Source organism: Eubalaena glacialis, chromosome 15 (assembly GCF_028564815.1).
Source record: "Eubalaena glacialis isolate mEubGla1 chromosome 15, mEubGla1.1.hap2.+ XY, whole genome shotgun sequence".
Taxonomy (NCBI): Eukaryota; Metazoa; Chordata; class Mammalia; order Artiodactyla; family Balaenidae; genus Eubalaena; species Eubalaena glacialis.
In genome coordinates this window covers 4,107,522-4,132,500 of record NC_083730.1, presented here as the reverse complement: position 1 = coordinate 4,132,500, position 24,979 = coordinate 4,107,522, and the positions used below count along the sequence as shown (strand labels likewise).

Here is a 24,979-nt window from a genome sequence, read left to right as displayed (position 1 = left end):
ACAGTTTAGTGGCATCCAGTACATTCACACTGTTGCCCAGCCATCACCTCCTCCACCTCCAGAGCTTCTCATCTTGTCAAACTGAACCTCGGTCCCCATGAAGCATCATCTTCCCGACATCCCCCTCCCTGCAGCTCCGGGTCACATCGTTCTTCTTTCTGTCTCTATGACGAGCCAGCCCACGTGGTTGGAAAGGGACTCCAGGGGGCCCTTGCAGCCGTCCCGTGAGCGGCAGGCCCTGGGGAGATGCTCTCCTGTAGCCGATCACGGCTGGTCCCACGCCCTCGACGTTCAGGCAGAGCAGCCCGAGAACAATGTTGCTGACCTTCGGGGAGATAAAGACCTGATTTGATGAACAGCACGTTCTGAAGACAGAATTCATTTAAGACTCACGCCACTTTGAGCTGCTGATAGAAATGGCCCACACGCGGCCCTCTGAGAGCATGTCAGAAGCCTGGCTCTGAAACACACCCCCCGGGGCAAGTACCTGCTGCCACCCGTGCTCCGGGGGCAGCTCCCCTCGCCTCTATGCCTCAGTGTCGTCACGTGGACGTGGAGAGCAGACACAGGCTTTCCCCTCATCGAGCTGGTGAGGGGCTAACACAATTAATAAATGCAGGGCACTTAGGACAGTGTCTGGTCTGGAGAGAGTGTTCAATAAATATTACCTGTTATTATTCAATGACATTTTAATCCAAAGCATAATGCCGGTCGAGCGGATATTCTGTGGGTATGAAATGTTTACCCAAGAACAAGTAAATTATGTCTTTAAAAATAATAGTATATTATCCATCCCCTCAAATAACTTTCTAGTGTGCTGAAAAAAAGACATTCTCTCCATCTGGGTGGATCATTATCCCAGAATGTATTCCATTCCGACTTGAGATTGGACTTCATTGTTGTCATGGAGAAGATGCTCCTGATCGCAGTGGGCCCCTCACCTTTCTACAGAGAATATATTTACACGAATGCCCTTCTTTCCTTTTCAAGCTATGGTTGCAGGGGTTTGAGATCTGTTAGCATCAAACGTCCTTTTTTCTAGGCGTCGCTTGGCTTTGCTGATTTCCTCTTTCCAATCCACTCCCACACGGTCGTTTGAATGGGCTGTAGTATGTGCTCTCTCCCTCCAAATAGTTTCTTTCCCCCCTTTTTTTCCTCAATAATTTAAACATGCCCAGCATTTCTTTCCAAGCAGTTTCATGAACAGAACCAAAACAGACAGACTGGAAGAGAGAAACACGGAAACCAAGAGAGAAGGTGGAGTTGAGGCTGAGCTTCCTTCAGTTGGGCTCATGGAGAAAGGCTTTCCTGGGAGAACAGCTGGAAATAGAATTTGTTTTGTTTCTGATGCTCCATGAATGAATCTTTTATTTTCAAACCTTTTCCTAGAAACTGTCAAACCTTGTACGTCCTCCAGAACTCCCACCCGCAGCCAGAGCTTCTAGAGGTGTGGTCTTGGGGTTGACTCAGGGCACCTCATACGTGGACTTCCAGAAGAAATCAAAAGAGGAAATGTCTTTAGACTAACCAGGAATTGTTTCCGTGAGATTTCTAAACAGGAAAAGAATGACTAGTGTAAGGGCCCCAAGTCTCCCCTAATGACTTGGAGCGTCGCTCTAGCCCCTGCTTTGGATCTCAGGGGAAAAGAAAGGGAAGAAAGCTCGAGGCTGGAACCCAGACTGTGACTCCAGCCCCTCCTCCATCTTTGTAGCCTGGAGACTGTATCCCCAGCCTCACTTAAGGATGCAGATGAGGAGTGAAATCCATCCACCTGCTGAATTCACATCTCCAGGTGCCCCAGGCATCCCAGGCCTGCAGTTTGCCTGAGCCCCATCTCCAGGTGTTCAATAATGCAGCAGGATTTAGCTGCACCAAAGTGTCACCTGTCTAGGTGAGTCGTGCCGGTGTCTATCTGAAGTGACAGCCATCTTTGAGTACCGGCGACGTTCACTGACTCCGCTCTCATCATTCGCATCAGGAAGGTAACATTTTCGACAAGGTTGTTTCCTGTTCCCTGGCTTGTTTCCTGCCCCTCCCTTCTCCCGCTCCCCCCACCCCTCCCCGCCCTCTTAGAGCACCTGATCAAAACATCATTGCTGACAAAGGTTTCCTTCTCCAAATTAAATGAGCCCGGCTAGCCCGGCAATTTTTACACAGAAAGCAAGTGAAATGCCAGTGTGCCAAGTTAATGAATCCGGTAACAGGGAGAACATTATCGAGCCTGGATAATATGATCTAGCAATGTTCCTTCGCACGCTTCCTGTAAAGAATGTATGGAAGTCAGTTATGTGCGCGATGCTAACGTCTGTCCTACCCCATCATGGTAATTTTGTATAAGTAATGGAAACAGCTTAAATACTTCCATTCTGATGTTGCCAGCAGGGATGGAAATGAACGTTTCAATGAAATCACCTCGACAGAGCCAAGCGGGGAGGGGGCTGGGACTGACTCATCTCCAGTCCCTTTGGTGATGGGAACCCTAATGAGAATGCTGGAATGTATAGTTTATCAGATAGAAGAGGAAGAGCAGGTAAATCTCGGAGATTAGAATCGCGGGAGAACCACCAGCACGAGGCGCCGTGGCCTCCCCAGCAGACCTCTGCTAATAACACGCTCTTTTCATCCCGAGGGAGGGAGGCAGGGGTGTGGATGGCTGGCGGGGGAGAGGTGAGGATGGGCAGGCTCTTTTCTCCTCTCTGATGGGCTGCCAGCAAGGGTTATCTTCAGCCAGTAAAACCCCAGGGTGCTCTTAGGACACCTCTTAGACCCCTGTCTCGAAAACTTAGAGGGAGGGAAGAGAACTTGCCTCTTCTTCATCTCCCTGTAGTTATAAATGATCCACTTTTAGAATGGCTTTCTCTCTGCCTAAAACGTCATTTTGCTCCCTTCCTTGTCCATGTGAGGAAGAGCCATTTTATTTGAACTGCTAGTGCTGTTTAACCTTCCTCAAAAACTGGAACCCAATTCCTCTTCCCGAGATATCCTAGACCTGTCACCCTGCTTCTAGAAAAATCAGTTTTTCTAGCAAAAGGACTACTCTGTATGCCAAGTGTGCTATAACATCCTTGTAAATTCAAGTGTGTTAATGTGGGTTACTCAACATGTTTTCACACTAAAATGCTATATTCATACATTGCATCATTGCATTTTGCAGTATCACTACCTTTCTTCTGACTAGACGCTATTACTGAAAATCCAAGTCAGTTAAAGATGGAAACATTTAGTCATCTGGCCTGTTATATTAAATGCCAATATCTGAATGATTCCAAATATCTAAATTTGGGGACATGGCAGAAGCTGAGCATCTTTTGTTGAAAGAACACTTTTTTCAGTTTTCATCGGGATGTGTTGTCATTAGGTAGGAACAGGTACGGATGCGTGCCAGTTACCTTGTGTGAGTGGCTATTTTGAGTAAGCAGGTTGGTATCTGCTGGATGGCAAAGGATGGATTTCAAGCTGGCTTTTAGAAAGCAAATCATGATCGGGGGAAGCCTTTCTTCTATTGTTGCTGTGCTCTTTCAGTGAGGCACCCACACTTTTGTTCATCTGTCTGAGGAACCCTGGCTCTAATTGCTCAGAGCCAGGGTTCCTCAGACTCCGGGGAATTTGGAACTTTATTACATTTAGCCATTAAAAACCAAAGACAGCTGTCACTTCTCCCCATTCTTCAAATGACTGTTGAATATCAGAGCAAATCTTGTTTTCTTTAAAGAAGCAAAGATATTTAAAAAAATTTTGGGCTGGGATTTGAGAAAAACAATCGATCTAGTTCGCTGAAGATGCATGTGCCTCATTGTATAATTACAATTTGAGAGGAACATATTTTTCCAGACAATATGTGTGTATTTACATTGTAAACCACCGGGGCACACGTTGTTGGTGTCAGATTCACCTCTAGCAGGGACCGTATACGTTACCTTCTGTCCACTTGCATCAGAATGCACGGGATTTTATGTGGCTCATGATGACAACACATCTTTAGGGACACATTGGCATCCAGAAGGCACATTTTATGGCAAAACAATATTAACAAGATTTAATCTGTTTAAAAAAAAGTGACGTCTAACTGTAAGATCCAGTTGTCTTGTTCTCATCTCGGGGCTGATGGGGTCTACGTGTTTTGTGGTTTTTATGTGCTCACACCTGCACACACTCACACACCCACACCCACGTGGAGGCTGGTGGCTTCTCGCCTGGCCTGTGCCCGTCCTGACGCCGAGGCCGGCACAGCTGCTCTACGTGTTGTCCCGCTGACGGCAGGACACGCCGCGTGTGCTCACCGTGTCACACTCCACGCCGCGTGCTTGGCTCAGGCAGGGCGGGGGGAGTGACGGCAAAGCTGTTTTGACACAAAAAGAAATAGCAGAAATGATGATTTGGAGTCTTTGTTTTATTTGATGGGGAGGAATGTCATTTCTTTCTGTAAGTAATTGTAAAAGGAGAATTTCATACTGCAGTTACCATTTCCAGGCTTACTCATTCATCAGGGTTCCGCAGGGTGCGGGTAGGTGAGGGCAGAGGGGAGCTGAGGGTTTCAGCAGAGAAAATGCAACGACGTTGAGTTGACTCTATTTTCTGTGATTCAGTAGCTGCTCTCATCCAGATCTTTTAGGCTAAACAGTTGTATTCATTCACCTCGTGACGTATGTTGTTCTCAGTTTCATCACTGACAGTAAAAATTTCTACAAATATTTTCATGTATTTTGGTATATTTGTACCCATGTGAGTTTTTAGAACACTGTAGCTTATATTGAAAATGAAAGATCGTGACAAATAATCACTCTGTCCAAGCTTGGAAGTTTTTACAAGTCTCTCTCTGTCTCTCTATCTCTCTGCCTCTGCCTAGGCAAAATTTCCAAAAAAACGTCTAGGAGAACAATTAGGAGAATTCACTGGTAATAGTAAGAATAAACCCAATTATTATGATAAGAGAACGATATTTTCTGATATGATAGTGTGGATGTAACTGATCCAGACGCCATTATTGTTATTAAGGGGATTTCAAGAAAGTCAGGTGTGTGTGACCTTGTATTAAGCTTCCAGCCAAGTACAGCAGTAGTTACGAAGGGGATGCTGGCTCTCGGTGGATCACATTGGTACATAATTTATATAGACTGTAATATATTTAAAGACAAAAATTCTCCTAACTTTGTGTTAATAGTTGCCGTGTTGTCGACAACTGCAGGGGTGTGCCCTGCACTGTTCCCATCCACACCCCAATCCCCAAAGACTTGATGTTTCCTTCTCTCTTCTTTTATCCTGCACATTTACGAGAATGGGCTGCTGGATTTGAACTTGGAGACACGTGTCTGAGACGTAAGCCCTGCGTGGGGTTCGGCGTGTGCTGAGTTACATTTCTTTATTCTTGTTTCAGCCATTTGAAGAGATATTTCGAGCCCAAATCTCCTCTCCAGATTTCTAAATGTCATCTATCGCTCTATCTGAGCGAAAAGTCTTTTCTCGTTTCAGGTGGTAGAAAATACCAGGTCGGAACCTGGTTTGGGACCTAATTGGCTAATATTGGGTTTGTAGACCCAGACTCATCAGACTGTCCTAGCGTGGTGTATGTCCCTCCCCAAATGAAGAGGCAATAACCGAAAACATGGATTTCCCCATGCTTGGCATTGGCCATGCATGTCTCGGGGACGGCTGGCTTTTTAATTTGTGGATCGAGAAAACATTTGCATCGTATATTAACACGCAGTTCGTTGGTAGTGTGTGTTTTCTTAGGTTCATGCAAGAGTTATTTAGCGTTTGCTCTTCTTCATTTCATTTTAACTTCTCTTGTAATTTTTCAAGATTCTCATATATTTTCTCTCTCCTTTTTCCTCCTGATGTTGCTGAAAATCACAGAAAGTTTTCGGTCTTTTTAATTGAGGTTTAAGCCCTTAATTTGTGCTTTCTCACTTAATGTTAAATTACATTGTTGTAACTGCAACAAACTCCAGGCATAAGATTAATACCTGATGTGCTCACTGGGAGGAGTGGGAGGGGCCCCCGATAACTTGAAATTGAATTCTGGGGCAGGGAGAAAGGGAAGACGTTATATTTATTTTAAGGAAGTTACCTGTGAATTTCTAATTAAAATTAGAATTGGGTAAAAACCATAGGCCATTTTATTTACAGACTCCACAATTCTAAAAAATGGCCTCTGTTGGGTTTTAGGTAAAGAAATAATCGTTATCAATCAGCTGGTTTAGCAAACTGGTACGTGAGCGACTGGTGCCAGACAACTAAAATTTGCCAAAGGGATAGAAAAAGTTTTGCTCCTTCTACATCAGAGCAGAAGAGGCCTTTCAGATTTGCGTGGCAGGTTGTCAACCTTCCTGCAAAAAATTTAGAACTTAGTTTCATAAATTAACGTACATCCCACTTGTATGTTGCTGTCCTTTCAGAGTAGCATGGAATGGGCCCTGACCTGGGTCTGCTTTCTCTGCATTTTTTATTTCCTAATATGTTCTTTCACCAAACCCACCTGCTCTCTTTGTAACAGAGGTGAAGTTACTTTACAAGTGATCGATGATAAATTTGGAAGAAAGTGTGTTTTGCAAGATTTTACAGTGAATTGAAGCTGTTCATTTATCACTGAGGTGTGTGTAAGCCCCTTTTGTGAATTGTAAATATATTTTGATGTAATGGCCATCTGTTCGTGGGTATCACGTTTGCCAGTCGAAAACCTAGTTTGATATAGCTAAACATGTAATTTGGTATGATGGTATAGTTTCACCAGGTGGCAATACAATAGCCAAGTTTGGTATTTACTGTAAGCCAGTGCCCAAGCAGGGACCAACGACCTGTGTTTTATAGTTGTCACTTTTGAATTTCCCTTTTCCTCATTCACAGCCGGCTCTCAATTGTGTGTGCTAATGAGGGAAAGAGAGCTTGGATAAACAAAGTTCCCCAACCTGATTCTTGTCATTTATTTCCACGGCCTGCCCCCTGGGGCCTGGGGAAGTGCCTAACCAGGAACTGCTCTGTATGAGTTCCCACCTCCCGCTCCTTCCTCTGTGTGGCTGTGATCAGGGAAACTGTAGGAAGGCAGAGGAGGGGCCTGGGTGATGCAGAAGTTCAAGGGCTAACATCCCGAATAATCCATCGGCCCAAATCTCACGTCTGGTTGCTACACAGTGACAAGGGCCAGTGAGGGGACCACTTTCCCTGGGACGAGGGCTCATTATTTTGTTCCTCTTGTCCCCATTCATGTGATGTGAGCAGTAGTTTGTGAGGCCTGAGGCTGAGCGGGGCGCCCTCTGACAGCCGTGGGAGGACTGCCCATCGTGGGCATTTCCTAGTTCATCTTGAGGGTCTGTCTGCAGGGCGAGATGAGGAGGAGGGGCCAGCACGCACAGAGGGGGGCTTGGTGATGAGGATGGTGGTCTGTCTGCCATTTCCATGAATACTTCCTGTAGCCCCACTGTTGGGAAACCGAGGCCCGGAGGATGGGGTGAGTGAGTGTATGGGGGTCACCGTGTCTTCATCAGTCTGTCCCTTCTGTAAGTCTGTCCTCAGGTCCCGATAATGATGGGTGTCTGTCCTTCAACAGGGAGCCACAGCAATGGCTCCATAGCGTGGACCCAATGGGGACGAGCAGGTGAACGCCATCCCCACGCCCTGCACACCTGGGGTCGCTCCTGCACTCGCTGTGTGGGACAGATGTGGCTGAGGGGGGACGTGTCTCAGGTGTGTCCCCTTCCTGATACCGACGTGGCAAAAGCAAATGACTCCATCCCCGCCTGGTACCGAAGCCAGGAGTCCAGTGGTCTTGTTTCCAGGCACCATGGGGTCCGGTCTGCGAGTTTCCACCTGCACAGCCCTTGTCCGCCTGCCCCAGGCCCAAGCTCTTAAAGTGAAACCCAGTAGATTCCGGACCCTTCTGAGGGCTCTGATACCAGGATGTGAGCCCAGTTCTGGAAGGTGGGAGAGGTTGGGGGTAGGGAGAGGGGGCTCAGGCACGGCTGTAAACGAATCCCTCGTACCCGTCAGCGTCTGTGGCTCATCATCTGTGTCCTCACGTGGCCACGCACGCTGCCGAGTCGGGTGATATGGACCAGCACTTGGTCCGAGGGCCACTGGGAAGGGTGGCGTGAGAAGAGGGAGGGAAGTGCTCGTGGGCGGGCTGCCTGGGGAGGTGGGTGCGCTTCCTTCCAAGGCTGATTCTACCAGGACCGGTGCACCCGAGGAGGGGCAGGAAAGCTACTCCGGGATCAGACGGGCGTCCAGTGGTGGGGACACAAGACAGATGGCCCCCAGCTGCCCCCTAGGTCTGTGTTTCCTCGTGCCACTTGTAAATTAGAATTGAAAAGTTCACTCATTAAAAAGATAGACACAGTGAGCTAAAAGTACATGGTAGAATAGTAAAGTAGCCAAAGAATATCAGCGTATCAGGATGAATAAAGTGGAAGAGTGTGTGATAAGAATAGAAATCCTGAAAGTCTAGAAACGGACGGGGACCGTGTTGGTGGAAGGCTAAAGTGATGCAGCACAGTGACCACTGAGCTGGTGGATTGTGGGTCTCAGGAGAGGCCTCGCCTCCTGCCCCTCTGTCGGTGGGACCCGGCAGCCCCCTCCCTAGGGAAGGCTGAAGGAGGTGAGGATACAGGAGCAGGGCCGGGAGGAAGATGGAGGTGGCCTATGCGCGGGCAGACTCTCGGCGCCCCCGAAATTCTGCCACAGGAACCCTAACGCCATCTGCACCCCTTCATTGTTCTTCCCACCTCTTACTTTTTAACATAAAAAAATATAAAAGTAACAACGAACAAAGCCCTTCCCACATTCCCTCCCCCAGGCTGGGCCCTGCCCTTCCAGGCTCCTTAATTCCCAGTGTCGGGCTAGTGGCTGTTTCCAGCTATTTCATTCCAGAAATGGTGTGAAATGGCTAATCCGTGCTTGTTGAATTGAAAACACTGAAGAAGATTTTGAAAACAGATATTTATCAAGAGCCACTTCAGTCAACAAACCCATATATTCATTATCTAGAAAAAAACCACTATTAACATTTTCTAAAAGGATTTTTCCATTGTACTGTGAATAGGTTTGTCTTCTGCTTTTTCCATTGAATGCCTCTCCCCTTGTCATTAAAACATAGTTTCTAACGTTTGAATAATATTGCATCTTAAGAATAAACGAAAAATCACCTAACTACCGATTATTGTTGAAGATTTAGGTAGTGGCAAATTTTATATGGAATAATACCATAAAGGACATCTTTGTGCATGAAGCTTAGTCTGTATTTTAAGTCACCTTCTGAGGCTATACTTCCAAAAGTAAAATTATTGGGCCAAAGGGTGTCAAAAAATTTCTCTCCTTTTACTCTTTTTTCATTGAGATTCTCTCAATTATAACAGCATGATGGGCACATAAGAGGTGTCCTAAACACTGATACAGAATTACTTTGGGTCAGGGACTTCCCTGGTGGTCCAGTGGTTAAGACTCTGCACTTCCACTGCAGGGGGTATGGGTTCAATCCCTGGTCAGGGAACTAAGATCCCTGCATGCTGTGCAGCACAGCCAAAAAAAAAAAAGAATTACCTTGGGTCATTAATTCATTCACAAGCATTTGCTCAAGTGTTTGTTGGCATTGAGGTGCTAATGAGACAAAGGAAAGTAACTCGGTCCTGATAGTGGCAGAGTGGATGGACCTCCTGCTGGGAGTCAGGTGACCTGCGTTTGAATCCTTGTTTGTCTCCTCTGGGACCTTGGGGAAGTAGGTCAACTTCTCCAAGACCAGTTTTCTCATCTTCAAAATGGGCATTTTTAGGGATGCTAACTTGAAGGGTTGTGAGGGTTAAAATGGGGTGAAGAAAGAAAATGCCCAGTGGGGGGAGGTAGGCAGGGGTGGCACTCAGCAATTTTAGTTGAATGAGCAAGTTCACGGTTTGGTTATGAGGACAGACAGGTAAACATCTCTTAATGCTTCCAGGAATGAACTCTGGGATGGGATTAAAAGACATCATGAAGGAGGTGACATCTGAGCCTCCCCTTGAGGACGAGCATCGTCACCAGGTGGAGACGTGGGCGGGGTGCCCCCTGGGACCAGGGTGCGCGGGGACTGGACCTGTGGCGGAGGGAGGGGTCCACGTGGGGATTTGCGCCCCCTGTGCAGCTCGCGGACCCTGACAGCGATTTTAGCTCAGGGGTTGTGGAGGAAGAAAGAGCGTGGCAGGACAGGAGGGCAGGAGGCCCAGCTGGGTGGCTGTTGCACATCTGATGAGAGGCTGGAGGGTCTGAATTAGGGCAGGGGCCCCGCTGGCTGTGGAGCTGGACCACGGGAGGCACTGAGGACAGCCGTCGCTCTTCTGGCGTGGACACTTGTTCGGAGTGATTCAGTGCAGCTGAGTCAGGAGACGCCCGGCTCAGGAGGAGGAAGTGTGCTGTTACTGGGGCGGGGGCTGGAGGGGGCAGGGTCAGTCGTGCATCTGCACGAAGTTGACGGGGGTGCCTGTGGAACGCCCACGTCGCCATGGACTCTGGTCACAGCAGCTGGGGCCGCTTCTATATGCTGGACGCGAGGCAGACTCGGACTACAGGCCAGAGGGCCTCCCAAAGCCAGCTTCCCCCGACGGGGCGGGAGAGCCCAGGGCCTGCACCCGGTGGCCTCGCAGGTGGACGTGGATCTAGTGCTCACGGGCGTGCCCTGGAGGAGTCATGGAAGAAGTCAAGGTTGGCTGGAAAGAGGCTGTGGAGGGACCAGGCAAGAGTGACAGGCAGGGCGGATGGAGGAAGCCGGCGGCGCCCTGGCCCCGGAGAGCACGGTGTCACACCCGGAGTGCGCTGGGCAGGGGGGCTGGGGGCCACCTCCCCGCGGGGATGCTCGGCCCGGGACAGGGGACGCCGGCGGGTCCCAGGATGCCCCCGGGTCCGCCCTGGGGCTCCCCTTCTTTCTGAACTTGTGCCCCCGCCCTGGCCCTCCCCTGGCCGCCTGCTCACCCAGCTTCGTGTCTCCCTTGGGAGACGAGCTCCAGGAAGGCAGGTACGTTAGGGGTCCCCCTTCCCCCTCCTGGAAAACGGGGGACGGGTGTCCAAGGGAGGGAACGGCAGAAACCAGTGACCCTTAGGAGGCCGGGGTTTGCTCTGTGTGGTTCCAGGAGTAACTGTCGCCCTGGGGCTGGGGGTGGCCTACAGGAGGCGTTTGAGCTCAACCTGGGGGCTCCCGGGTGCTGGCTGGTCTGTCGGGAGCAGGACGGGCCCGGGATGCAGCAGGGCCTGATGACATTCCACTCTGCTGGGACACGGACATGCATGTGGGCAGATGCCAAGCAAGTCACGTCCGTGCAGTTCCAGGCCCTGAGATGCCGCCCGCAGAGTGAGGACCGGTGGGTGACAAACACACCCCGGAGGTTCGGCAGCGAGTCCCCCGCGACGGCGCGGGGCTCATGGGCTGTAACTCTCTGACTCGTTAGTGGACTCCAATGCAGTCTTGCCTTCCGTTGGGAAGCACTGTGGACACGCGTGCCTGGGTCGCTCGATGCTGCCACCCAGGCATGGGGACGGCTGTGAGGGGAAGCGGGGGTGGGCAGGGATGCTGAAGGGCCCTGTGGAGCGGCCGTCGCTCGCCACGTGTTCACTTGTGCTCACGAGCGATCGTGCCTGGAGCTCTCGGCGTGCGGGCGCAGACCCTCCTGTGTGTCTCCCTCCTGCCCGCGTCCGCCCCCTGGGCAGCCACCTCCTTCTCCGTCTCTCCATCTCTGTCCCTGAAAACCCCGTGCTCTCTGCCGTGTTCCCTTGGGGTCTGGTGCTGATAACGTGATAACGAGTGATTCTACTTAATGAGACACCCTCTCAGGTCATATCAGCGCATTTTAATAGGGCCTTTCTGGAAATATCTTAACCCCAAATTTCCCAGGTAGTTGACGCAACACTAGTTGTTCCCTCAAAAAAAAAAAAGGAAAAAGAAGTAAAAGTATGCTTTGGTCAAATCAGTTAAGAGGTGCAGGCGATTATGTCCCCTTGGGGATTGACAAGATCTGTCACATAGTAAAGGATCTAAAATGTGCCGCAGTAAAAGGTCAGATTCCATCTAGTGATTTATATGCCGTCCATCCCTCCCATTCTTGGGACAGCTGTCAGTATCCTGAGTTTTTCTGGGAAATGCCGCCTTCAGCCCGAGAAGTCACCCTCTGTGCATCTGTGGCCTGTAGCAGGCCATTGTAGCACATACTATAGGCCTTGTTAAGAATAAAATTTTTTTTATTGTGCCAAAATATTCATAACACAAAAGTTACCATTTTATTCATTTTTAAGTGCACGGTTCAGTGGTATTAAGTACATTCACCGTGTTATGCAACAATAGCCACTATACATCTCCAGAACTTTTCGTCTTCCCAAATTGAGACTCTGAACCCACTAAACACCAACTTTCCATTCCTCCCTCGCCCCCAGCCCCTGGAAACCACTGTTCCACTTCCTGTCTCTATAAGCCTCCCTACTCTAGGTGTCTCATATAAGGGGACTCCTACAGTATCTGTCTTTTTGTGTCTGGCTTATTTCACTGAGCATAGTGTCCTCAGGGTTCATCCATGCCATCGCATATGTCAGAATTTCCTTCCTTTTAAAGGCTGAATAATATTCCATTGTTTGTATAAACCACATTTTGTTCACCCATTCATCCATCAACAGACATTTAGGTTGTTTCCACCTTCTGGCTCTTGTGAATAATGCTGCTTTGTACAAACGTGGCTCTTTGACCCCTGTCGGGTGTCACCTGTGGGAGACTTCTGCTCCGTCCAGGCAGGGGGTGCTGGTGGTGCTATGCTGCTTTCTCCTTTTTAGTGGAGACCAGAGTATTTTTATCGCTTGCCATTGAGGAGCGTTTTTATTTACGGAAACCGTAGAATACTGTCTGTGTATTATCTTGTCCTAGAAGTTGACAACCAGGTCCGCCCCCCCCCCACCATGGGGAGGCACAAGGGACCCCCGCTGCTACAAAAGGAGGAGCCTGCAGGAGGAGGGGCAGGGGTCCCTTCCTTTCCCACCCAGCTGTGACGGCCACACTGACATCTTTAAGAAGAGGGCAGACGCTGCCCTTCCGTCGAAATGTATTCACTTAGGAGGGGGAATTGTCTTGGTGGAAACCTATTTCCTGCCGTCGAGCTGCAGAAGGGGTAGATATGTAAAGTGGAGGTAGCCTTGTAGCCTGGGAGCTCGGCTGAGAAACGTCTTTTTAAAGATCATCTAACTGCTGGGGAGGCCGCGTCCTTGGAGATGATTTACGTCTCCTCACGGTGTTTCATTTTTCTCTCCTAGCTTACGTTCCTGAGGAAGAACTGAAGGCAGCAGAAATAGATGAAGAAAACGTGGAGGAGGATGGGCTGCCTTTGGACGTTCAGGAAAGCGACTTCGTGTGCAATGAGGAAGCGGAGCTCAAGGAGGCCCAGAGCTACCAGAACTCCCCCATCAGCACCGCGACTAATCAGGACGCCGGCTACGGGTCGCCGTTCAGCGAAAACAGCGACCCGCCAGCCCATTTCAAGAGCTCTTCCTCCAAGGAAGAGAAAGAGGAGCCCCAGGGTCGGGAGGGCGTCTCCTACCCCCAGGACAGCTTGGCCCAGATCAAGGCCGTGTATGCAAACCTGTTCTCGGAGTCCTGCTGGTCCAGCTTGGCTCTGAATTTGAAGAAGTCCGGTTCGACCACCAGCAACAGCGATGCCGGCCAGAAGGAGGGCTCCCCCCCCGCCCCCATGCCCCCCACCAGTACCGCGGGGGCCACCGGGACCACGGCGAGCACCCCCAGCTCGGGCTCCAGCTCCAGCACCAGCACCAGCACCAGCGCCAGCGGCGGCCCCGGCTATGACTGGCACCAGGCCGCCCTGGCCAAGACGCTGCAGCAGACGTCCTCGTACGGGCTGCTGCCCGAGCCCAGCCTCTTCAGCACCGTGCAGCTCTACCGGCAGAGCAACAAGCTGTACGGCTCCGTGTTCACGGGCGCCAGCAAGTTCCGCTGCAAAGACTGCAGCGCCGCGTACGACACGCTGGTGGAGCTGACGGTGCACATGAACGAGACGGGGCACTACCGCGACGACAACAGAGACAAGGACGCCGAGAAGACCAAGCGGTGGTCCAAGCCCAGGAAGCGCTCCCTGATGGAGATGGAGGGGAAGGAGGACGCCCAGAAGGTGCTCAAGTGCATGTACTGTGGCCACTCCTTTGAGTCTCTGCAGGACCTGAGCGTGCACATGATCAAGACAAAACATTACCAGAAAGTGCCTCTCAAGGAGCCGGTGCCGGCCATCACCAAGCTGGTGCCTTCCGCCAAAAAGCGGGCGCTGCAGGACTTGGCGTCCCCCTGCTCCCCCGAACCGGCGGGCATCGCGGCCGAAGTGGCGCTGGGCGAGTCGGCCAAGGACCAGAAGTCGGCCAGCCCGTACGTGACGCCCAACAACCGCTACGGCTACCAGAACGGGGCCAGCTACACCTGGCAGTTCGAGGCCCGCAAGGCCCAGATCCTCAAGTGCATGGAATGCGGCAGCTCCCACGACACCCTGCAGCAGCTCACCGCCCACATGATGGTCACCGGCCACTTCTTGAAAGTGACCACCTCTGCCTCCAAGAAAGGGAAGCAGCTGGTGCTGGACCCCATGGTGGAGGAGAAGATCCAGTCCATTCCTCTGCCCCCCACCACGCACACGCGGCTGCCCGCCGCCCACGTCAAAAAGCAGCCCGACTCTCCCTCGGGGTCCGCGGCCCCGGAGGAAAAGAAGGAGCCCGAGAAGGAGAAGGCGCCGCCGGCGGTGGCCGGGGACGCAGACAAGCAGATCAAGGAGGAGGGCGAGGACGCCTCCGACAAGCTCGAGCCCACCACCCTCTACCAGTACCTCCGCGAGGAGGACCTGGACGACAGCCCCAGGGGCGGGGTGGACATCCTGAAGTCCCTGGAGAACACGGTCTCCACGGCCATCAGCAAAGCCCAGAACGGCGCGCCCTCGTGGGGCGGCTACCCCAGCATCCACGCCGCCTACCAGCTGCCGGGCGCCGTGAAGCCGCTGCCGCCCGTGCAGAGCGTGCAGATGCAGCCGTCCTACGCCAGCAGCGTGAAGGCGCTGTCCTCGGAGCACAGCGCGCTCCTGCACTCCCCGGGGAGCCTCACGCCGCCGCCACACAAGAGCAACGTGTCGGCCATGGAGGAGCTGGTGGAGAAGGTCACGGGCAAGGTCAGCGTGAAGAAGGAGGAGAGGCCGGCGGAGAAGGACAAGGGCTCGCCGGCCAAGGCCGCGTCCCCCGCGGCCAAGGAGAATAAAGACTTCCCCAGGGCCGAGGACCTTGGCGGCGGCGGCGGCGGCGGCGGCGGCGGCGGCAGCAAGCCCCAGCAGAAGAAGGGCCCCGAAGCCGATGCGGGGAAGACCAAGAAGGAGGGTGCGGTGGACGCCCACACCCCGAACGGCACGGAGCCCCTCAAGGCCAAAGTCACCAACGGCTGTAACAACCTGGGCATCATCACGGACCACTCGCCCGAGCCCTCCTTCATCAACCCGCTGAGCGCTCTGCAGTCCATCATGAACACCCACCTGGGCAAAGTGTCCAGGCCCGTGAGCCCCTCGCTGGACCCGCTGGCCATGCTCTACAAGATCAGCACCAGCATGCTGGACAAGCCGGCCTTCCCCGCCCCGCCCGCCAAGCCGCCCGGCGCCGTGGACCGATACTACTACGAGGGCAACGACCAGCCCATCGACCTGACCAAGTCCAAGAGCAAGCCCCTGGTCCCGGGCGCCGCCGACGGTGTGTCCTCGCCGCTCCGGGAGAGCGCGCTCATGGACATCTCGGACATGGTGAAGAACCTCACGGGCCGGCTGACCCCCAAGTCCTCCACGCCCTCCACCGTGTCGGAGAAGTCGGACGCCGACGGCAGCAGCTTCGAGGAGGCGGTGGACGAACTGTCTCCCGTTCACAAGAGGAAGGGGCGGCAATCCAACTGGAACCCGCAGCACCTGCTTATCCTGCAGGCCCAGTTCGCCTCGAGCCTGCGGGAGACCCCGGAGGGTAAGTACATCATGTCGGACCTGGGCCCTCAGGAGCGGGTGCACATCTCCAAGTTCACCGGGCTCTCCATGACCACCATCAGCCACTGGCTGGCCAACGTCAAGTACCAGTTGCGGAGGACAGGGGGGACCAAGTTCCTGAAGAACCTGGACACAGGGCATCCTGTTTTCTTTTGCAACGATTGTGCCTCTCAGTTCAGAACTGCTTCCACGTACATCAATCATCTAGAGACACACTTAGGCTTCAGCTTGAAGGATCTCTCCAAGCTGCCACTAAATCAGATTCAAGAACAGCAGAACGTTTCCAAAGTCCTGGCGAACAAAGCGTTGGGCCCGGTGGGAGCCGCCGAGGACGATCTGGGCTCCCCATTCCAGTGCAAGCTCTGCAACCGGACTTTTGCGAGCAAGCACGCAGTCAAGCTGCACCTTAGTAAGACCCACGGCAAGTCCCCCGAGGACCACCTGATCTACGTGACGGAGCTGGAGAAACAGTAGCCCTGGGTCCGCGCGGGCCCGTGGCACATTGCACTAAACGTCGTCATACTGCACTAGGCCTGGCCCGAGCCTCCAAAATCAGCCTGCCCTTTGTTGCTGACTGCCTGTCTGGACCTTGGTTTTTCTTACACATATTTTGTAGTTATATTTATATGCTCTTCGTCCGATTGTGCATGTTCCTTTTCTTTTTCCGTGAGTCAAAGTCTGACCTTTATTTTCAACATCTGTTCTCGATGTTCAGCTCTCTTTTGTAGGAAATAGTGGGGCACACTACTCGGAGACATTTATTTAGCAGGAAAGAAAGACACAAATAACAATGAGAAAAGACGTCCTAAAATTACAAAGTTGCCATGACAATAAAGGTCATAGAACCTCCTAGTGTCAAATTTAACCCTTTGAGGACTGTAATCGCATTTCTGTGCCTTTCACTCAAAAAAAAAAAAAAGAAAAAAGAAAAAAAAAAAAGGCTTAAAGGCATTTCATTCGGATCAAAAGCTGTGTCAGACACAAAACTTATTTAATAATTAAAAAACGAGCTTTTATATGCAGAACTGGTTTGTGAAGGAAGCATGCATGCAGCTGTTGGAAAATAGAAAGTTGTCTAGGACTTGGGGTTAGGAAGCCACAACTTCACATGTTTAAAACAAAAAAACAAAACAAAACAAAAACTAACAGCAGCGACAACAAACACCCCAGTTGCCACTATGCCCAAACCCTCTGGATGCTGAAAAAAATGCCACTTTTGGCAAAAAAAAAAAAAAAAGTATGCAAGCTATTATTTAAAAATGTGTAAAAATGCTATTTCTTTTTTCTGTAAAATACTGCAGTTTATAGTTATTTACAAATGTAAGCTTTGGTACCAGCTGACCTTTCTATAAGCGTGCTGCATTGGTAAATGAAAAAAAAAATGGGGCAAATGTTGGAGTCCTTTCCTTGTAAATTGCCAGCATCAGCTTAAAAACTCCTATATGTTACATATCGTACCATTTTAATCTATTCAACTTTCTTTGTACCTTCTGGCTGTATGCTTTCTCTTTTAACTTTTTATATTGTCATTTTATATTAAATTTCTGTGTATATAATGTACAACCACAATTTTTGAATAAAATTTAGTTCCTGCAGCTTGATTTAAATAGAGAAATTTTACTGGCACCTGCATCTTTCCAGATGCATGTATATCAGACAAAAATAAATAAATGAAAACAAAGCAAGCAATGCACTATTAATTATACATTTTGATGTTCTATCATTAATATTGTACATTTCGGTTCACACAATTAAATCCACTGTTTTCTCGAATGTAAAATAAACCCACATGCAGTTCTTGATTTACATAGATTGTCATGTCGTCATTATTTTGCCTCTGAGATGTTATTTCAGCAACGAGAGGTATGGCTTATGCAATCAACCAACAGAAATTCTAGTCGGAATCATCATTTCATGATTTGTGTGCTGACATGCTTCATTCAAATGATCTGTATTGCATTTCTTAAAATGATAATTAAAAATTTTAACTCCGCTGGGTGCCACCGGATTCCTGAGGACAGCCATTGAGCGATGGCTGGCTTGTACATCGAGGGACTGAGGTGCTTCCTTCGGAGAATGCTCCCGCACTACTTTTAAATGTTTACAGTTATCCTTTGTGTGCATCCGGAGCCTTAACAGTGGGGGGCGGTCGAAGGGCAGGTCTTGCTCTATAGCAGCAGACCCTGGGGGGCTTGGAATTGGTTCTGCGTTGCTCCAAAGAGGAAAGCCTAATCTCTGCACTTTTAAAAATGTACAGTTTTTATAAAATGAGCTGCCCTGGAGCACGGCGGAGGGGCGTTGCTCTGCGCGGAAGACCACCGGCACTCCAGGCCTGTAAGTGCTGTGCCCCTGGCCCTGAATGAAGTCCGGGTCTTCCTGCTTAGTCTGGCCTCTTTGCCCCGGAAGTACATAACGACATGAGCAGGACAATTTCTTTTTCCACCTTTTGCTTAAGTTTTCGTAAAATAGTATCCTGAGAAAGCTTAGAACGTACAGCGCTCAGCTGTGCTGTTGCCATGATTTCCCTCCATGCCAAGCCCTTGACCCCTGTGGGAGGAGAATCAGGGCGGCCACCTCTGCACCATCTGTGCTGAGGCTGCAGAGCGCCGGGGAGGTTTGCTGCCTTCTCCTGACCTTCATGGGTAAACAGCTCTGTCCTTTAGGAGCTTCAGCCATTCAGACATTTTGGTTCCGTTTCTGGGGGATTACATACTTTGGGCTCAAGGGGTGACGGGGAGGAGTGACAGGCCTGTGGTGGAGTGTAGTGGGGTCTTTGCACGACGATCCTTCGAAGTTCTGTTTATTTTAGCACAGGCCTGCAGATGTATGTTCTGTGATTTCACCTTGGAGCGGGTGCAGCGGGTGAGGTGGTGTGACGGGCGTGAGAGGCCGGGACGGGGTGGGTTCGGTCCCCATGTGGATCCGCGGGGCCGTGTGAAAGCTTGCAGCTGAGTGCTGACCACTGGGGTGAGGACGTGGGACTCGAGGGGGGGCGGTCCCTTCCTTCATTTTTCCTTTTTCTAATTCATCAGCCACCTTGTGATCTTGTCATCCATCTGAGTTCCCCAACCGATGGCCGGAAGACTTGCTCATCTTGCCGCTGATGAGACGGTGATCCTTGTTGCTGTCTGGCGAGGATCCTAGTAAGTCCCTGGCGAGGAGCCCTCCCTCCTCGCCAGGGACTGTTCTGAGTGTTTCACATGGAGTAACTCCCTCAGGGCCCCAGGGGGTCTGTTACTTCCACCTCCTCTGCAGGTGGGGAGCCCCTGCTGGGCTCAGTGGATGCTTGCCCAAGCTCACAAGGCCCATGATTGACAGAACTTGGGCCTGAGCCCACGAGGCTTTGCCCCGGGGTGCGTGCCCTGTGATCTGCCCTCAGGTGTGGCCGGCCCCCGGGGAGGGTCTGTGGTTTCTACGCAGCCACCCCCGAGCGGATAAGCATTCTTCCAATCACCTCCCGTGGCGGCTCCCATCGGCCGCAGAACAGGCCAGCTCTATCGTCTGTTCAATCTGAACAGTAAGTTGAAATGATGTTAGTTACGAGTTTGTAGTATCCTCAACTGAATACAGGTCTACCTAGTAATACAGAAACTCGATTTGTATAAATACAGATGGAAACATCCAGGGGACAAATTGGCTGCCTCTAATTTGAGGATTTACTTACACGAGTTTCTGCTTCCTTCATCAGTATTTGAAGAAAGGCATCCCTCCTTTATCTGGTCTTGTGTGTCCCCCAGTGGACTCCACAAGTGGCATTGCGTGCTCTCTGTTTCTCAGGGGAGCCCTCCCTCCCTTCCCCCAGGAGAACAGGCTGCATCTTCTGGAGCCTGAGGGCAAATGGCCCTGAGCGTCTGGAGGGAGCTGGCCATCCAGCCGTCCCCTGCCTGGTAAGAGGCTGGAGGGCCTAGCGAGCAGGCATCCTTGTAACCTTGTGTACACGCAGACATCACCCTATTTTGCATTTGTATTTGCAGCTTGAGTATCGGGTTTAATAACTAAATATTTTTTCCGTTCAATGTGGATTTTTAAAAGGTTTGGGATATTCCTCTGAATGTGGGTTGGGTTTGGAGGTTCATTGTTATTTAGTTGAGACTTAAAAGATATAAAGCCTATAAAATAATCATAGACACTAGTTGATATAAGAGAAACAAACTCTGAGGCATTGTATGCAAAAAGAAGAGATTAAAAACTTTCCAGATTTATGTTCCTACATTTCTACATTTGATAATCTTTGAAAAGCTTTGAAACATTAGTTGAAAGCATGTCTAAACTGCTTCCGAATTTTCAGAAACCTGTACCTACAAATAAAGGTTTCTGCTTTTTTCCAAGGTAAAATTTCTTGTTACTTACTTTATTGTTTTTCTGAAGATGGTGGAGAACGTCAAAAGCCAATTATCGAATTGTAAAGTGAAAAGATACCAAAGAGTCAGATTTGGAGAGCCTTTGTAATTCTCCCATACCGTTTATAATAAAAGTAATACATAGTCATTGCAGAAAACTTGTAACGCACACACACACACACACACAAATAAAGGAGGAAATAAAAATTGCTTTCATCTAGAGAAAAATCACTAAATATGTTAGTGCTAGCATCTTTTTTTTTCATGTTTCTACAAAACAGATGCTCAATCTACTTTTGTACTTGCTTTTTTTACTTGTTAGTAGATAATGTGTATTTTCCCTTTTCATTAAATATCAAAAATATCAAAAATCTTATTGAGATGTACTGTAACTTATTAATGCTGTATTAGAATTTGGAAAAGCAACATTTAGATTCTTTTCAAGTTTTCAGTGTTACAAATGAGTACACAAGAATATTCCACTCAATATTTCCATGAGTATTTTTGGTTATTTCCTTAGCATAAACACCCAGAATTGAAATTTCTGCCTCACAGTGTGATTTGATACCTGTGCCCAAATCACCCACGAGAGAGCTGGTACCAGCTTCCTCACCCTTTGCAGGAGAACGACCATTTCTGTCCACCTTTGCTTTGTGAACACAAGGATTTTTTTTTTTTTTTAATTCTGGCTATTTTCACTAATTGGCCAGTGTAATGTTGACGTTTTAATAATATTTTTAAGGCTTATAGTCCATTGATATTATTTAAAGAAGAGATGGCTTAAGAACCTGTATGATTTTTTTGAGGACTTTCATGTGAATTATGAGTTCATTTAAATTTGGTGGCCAATCTACATATTTTAGAGAAAACACACAACAAAGAAAGAAGTTGACAAAGGTCTGCAGCTCCCCTGTGGCTCCAGCACGAGAACATGACAGCATGTCTTCCTGTCCTGTTCTCCCAGGGTAGATGGCTCATGAAAACGTGCCCAAAGACGTCAAGTATATTATATACCAGCACTGTCTTTAAATTGCCCAACTTGGAATAGGGAGAAAAATTCCATATTCTGGGATTTCTATGACTAATTTACAATTAGTATTTCTTAGGCAAACAAAGATAATCTCAGAATAAAGTGGACTGTCCTAGGAAGATGCGATTTGGTCACCTAGAGGGAATAGAAGGGAGGAGAGAAGGACCAATTCAAAAGTCTAGCACAGGGAACTATACTCAGTATTTTGTAATAACCTATAAGGGAAAAGAATCTGAAAAAGAATATATATAACTGAATTACTGTGCTGTACACCTGAAACTAACCCAACATTGTATTGTAAATCAACTGTACTTCAATTAAAAAAAAAAAAAAAAGACAATGTCGGAAGTATCTTCCACAGGGTAGTTTCTTCCAGAGCTCAAGTTCAAAGCCATTGCTAACTGAGAACCGATGTCTCTGACCCAGGTTTCTGATAGGAATATGAAGGGGCTTATGCCATAGTTGTAAAGATTAGGAGGAAGGCATGTCACCTTCAGACCAATTAAGATCAGGAGGTTCTGAACGGTACATAGAGCAATAAGGGCTTTCACCAACTACTATTGAGAAGTTGACCCATAACTAGTTAGCCATTATTTTTCTTCAATCACACAAAAACATTTGCAACTTGATCTGACTGGTATAAAGATCGGTGATGTGTTCCAGGGTGATTGACGTCTACCAGTTGAACAGATAGTAGAAGCTGTGGGCTGACATAGGTCATCACATTTTGTTAAAATATTTGAGATATGGTACAAAGCATACTTTTAATTGAGATATAATTGACATATAGCATCATATTAGTTTCAGTTGTACAGCATAATGATTTGATATATGTGTATATGTTATTAAATGATCACCACAATAAGTCTAGTTAACATCCATCACCGTACATAGTTACTGAACTGTTTTTCCTGTGATGAGAATTTTTAAGACCGACTCTTCTAGCAAGTTTCAAATATACAATACAGTATTATTAACTATAGTCACTAGGCTGTACATTACATCTCTGGTATATGTATAAAGTATACTTACATATTTTATAACTGGAAGTGTGTACCTTTTGACTCCCTCCACCCATCTTGCTACATAATAATAAAACTAAGAAAGGTGAGAATTTTTTAATCCTTTATGACCTGTGTAATTTAAATATTGAATCATATTTCTAAGCCATAGCTTTCTGATACATAGCTCATGCCATTATGCCCAGTTTATATTGAGGAATGATTGACCAATTAATCATTTTTCTTACCAATTTCAACCTTTGGCTCTTTAAAGTCATTACAGTTATGGAAGGCAAATATTTAGTTATGTTTTGATTTGTTAACTTTAAGAGACAGTAGTGCCCAAAATACCTTCCTTTTGTTTGTAATATATTGATTTACAAATTAGTAAAATCTAATGTCCACTTTCAAAGCTATTTGTTCTCCTTTTGGAGATTCCTGTCCTCACTCAGTTTTTGAGTCATGAATAACTTGGATATGCAAAATTCTAGCATGGTGAGCTCAGATATCGGTATGTGGAATGGCATGACAATGACTGCTTCTCAAGACTGGACTCTGGACATTGATTGGGACACCTTCTGTTTCCATCATTCCTTCCAACAGTTAGTAGAAACCAAGGGCATTAAAATCTGAAATGATCTGCAAACACAAATCTGATGGAAAGGACTTTGTTCAAACTTCAGATTACTATGAAAGTATATTTCAAATAGGAGGTCATTTAAAGTGTCAGCCCTTTTCATGGTGATAGTTATCTTAAATATAATGTGAGTATTCATCTTTAAGTTCTGGTTAGATAGTTGGAAACTTACAGTAACAATGTGTAACATCTTGTTTGTTGTCATGGAAGCCCTGTAGTGTCAGGAAACCCTCCTGACAAAACTGGAAGCTGCAGAGACGTGCCCAAGTTGCCATCACTCTAGCTTCTCAGAAGAAAAGATTTCAAAAAAAAGGAGTCACAAAGTTACAGATGACCTCTTACTTTTCTTAAAATATCTGTTTTGATAAAAGCATGCCCCGCTTTTTTCTGAGACACTTGGATTTTTAAACACATTTTTATTTTATATTGGACTATAGTTGATTAACAATGTTGTTAGTTTCAGGTGTACAGCAAAGTGATTCAGTTATACATACATGTGTATCTATTCTTTTTCAAATTATTTTCCCATTTAGTTTATTACAGAATATTGAACAGAGTTCCCTGTGCTATACAGTAGGTCCTTGTTGGTTATATCTATTTTAAATATAGTAGTATGTACATGTCAATCCCAAACTCCCAATCTAAGACAGATTTCTAAATTTCTTGTTATTTTCTTCCAGAGGCTTTCCTTTTCAAGAGTGGAATCCCATATCAGGACTAGAAAGTCTGATATTTCAGACACTGGTTTAAAAGTCATCCATTTTTGCCAATGGTTTCCATGCCAGGAGAATAGTCTAATGGCATTGCTTTGACGTGAATCGATGCAGTTGACTTTTTTGACGACGTTGGCAATGCAGTTTCTCAGCGCAGTCCTAGCAGGAGGCACAGTGGCTGCGTTTATTTCCCCCTCTGCTACGTATCATCGCCATTTCCCAAGAACACATTTGGCCTTTCTTAAGCCACAATTCCTCAAAGACAATAAATGTTTTTCTCCTGTAGGGATAGTGTTTAGCCTTCTTACTCTCTTTAGCCTTCTTACTCTCTTTCCAAGTGTTTCCTTCTTGAAAATCCCCACGTCCTAGAGTCCTTCAAGGCCAGTCAAACCCTCAGCATCGTAGAAAAGCCAAGCGGAAGGAGCCCATGAGAGCAGGTGCAGGCCCGTAGGTGCCTGTGTTCAGATGCTCAAGGCTGTGTCTGTTATGTCCCAGCAGGAAGAACAGTAGGAGGGCTGAGGCTCAGGGGAGGGTCGGGGCAGGGCCCGCACAGATTGGACACGCTGGGAAATTGTTTTGAGACTGGGTTCGTGGCCTCCGTGGTGTCTATTAAAGGTTACGGTCATTCTGCCACCTGCATTAGGAGGGAGGGAAGAGCAGATAGATGGGCATTAAGGAGAGAGAACGTGCCAGTGAGAAGGCAGAATTAGGCCCCTGGACCAGCGAGGCAGCTGGTGAAGTGCGACAGGTACAGGCCTGGGCATGCTGCACGGACGTAACCATAACTAGTGGTCGGAAGCAAGAAAGGAGCGGGAATGGCGTGGACTGTTGCCTGGGGGGCATGGCCAGGTGGATGGAGATGCAGTTCTACCCACTGGAGATGGTTCATGGATTTCATTTGGTAAGAGAGAAAGTGCAAAGAGCGAGTGGGAGCGTGGCCTTGCTAGGGTTAAAGATCCTTAAGCTTTAGAGAGAATGTATAAAAGAAAATTTCTTTCTGAAATAATTTATGGAAATGCCGTGCTCCTTTGAAGGTTCCATGTCACCGCATGGCACTACGCAATGTTCTCTTTCTTCACCTGTCAGGCAAAGACCACCTCGAAGAGTCTCACTGCTGATTACTAGTTAATTGTCATTAATAAGTGACAACTGACATTATGGGGGCTTAATGCAGAGAGAAGAGAAAAGAGCCACAGATATTCTAATGAGCTGACTCCTACGTGCCCTCTATTGTTGTTGAAATGAGAAGCTGTCGTCATTGTTCAG

The 24,979-nt window shown here is 48.3% G+C and overlaps 1 protein-coding gene across 1 annotated transcript in view; it reads left to right on the top strand.

Annotated features, from left to right (window-relative positions):
- Nucleotides 1–17,692, top strand: part of TSHZ1 (teashirt zinc finger homeobox 1) — a 74,541-nt gene extending 56,849 nt beyond the window's left edge. The window contains exon 2 of the mRNA XM_061169655.1: nucleotides 13,243–17,692. Coding sequence (XP_061025638.1) covers nucleotides 13,243–16,466 — 3,224 coding nt within the window. The 3' untranslated portion in view covers nucleotides 16,467–17,692. The remainder of the gene's footprint in view (nucleotides 1–13,242) is intronic.
- Nucleotides 17,693–24,979: the final 7,287 nt, after the last annotated feature.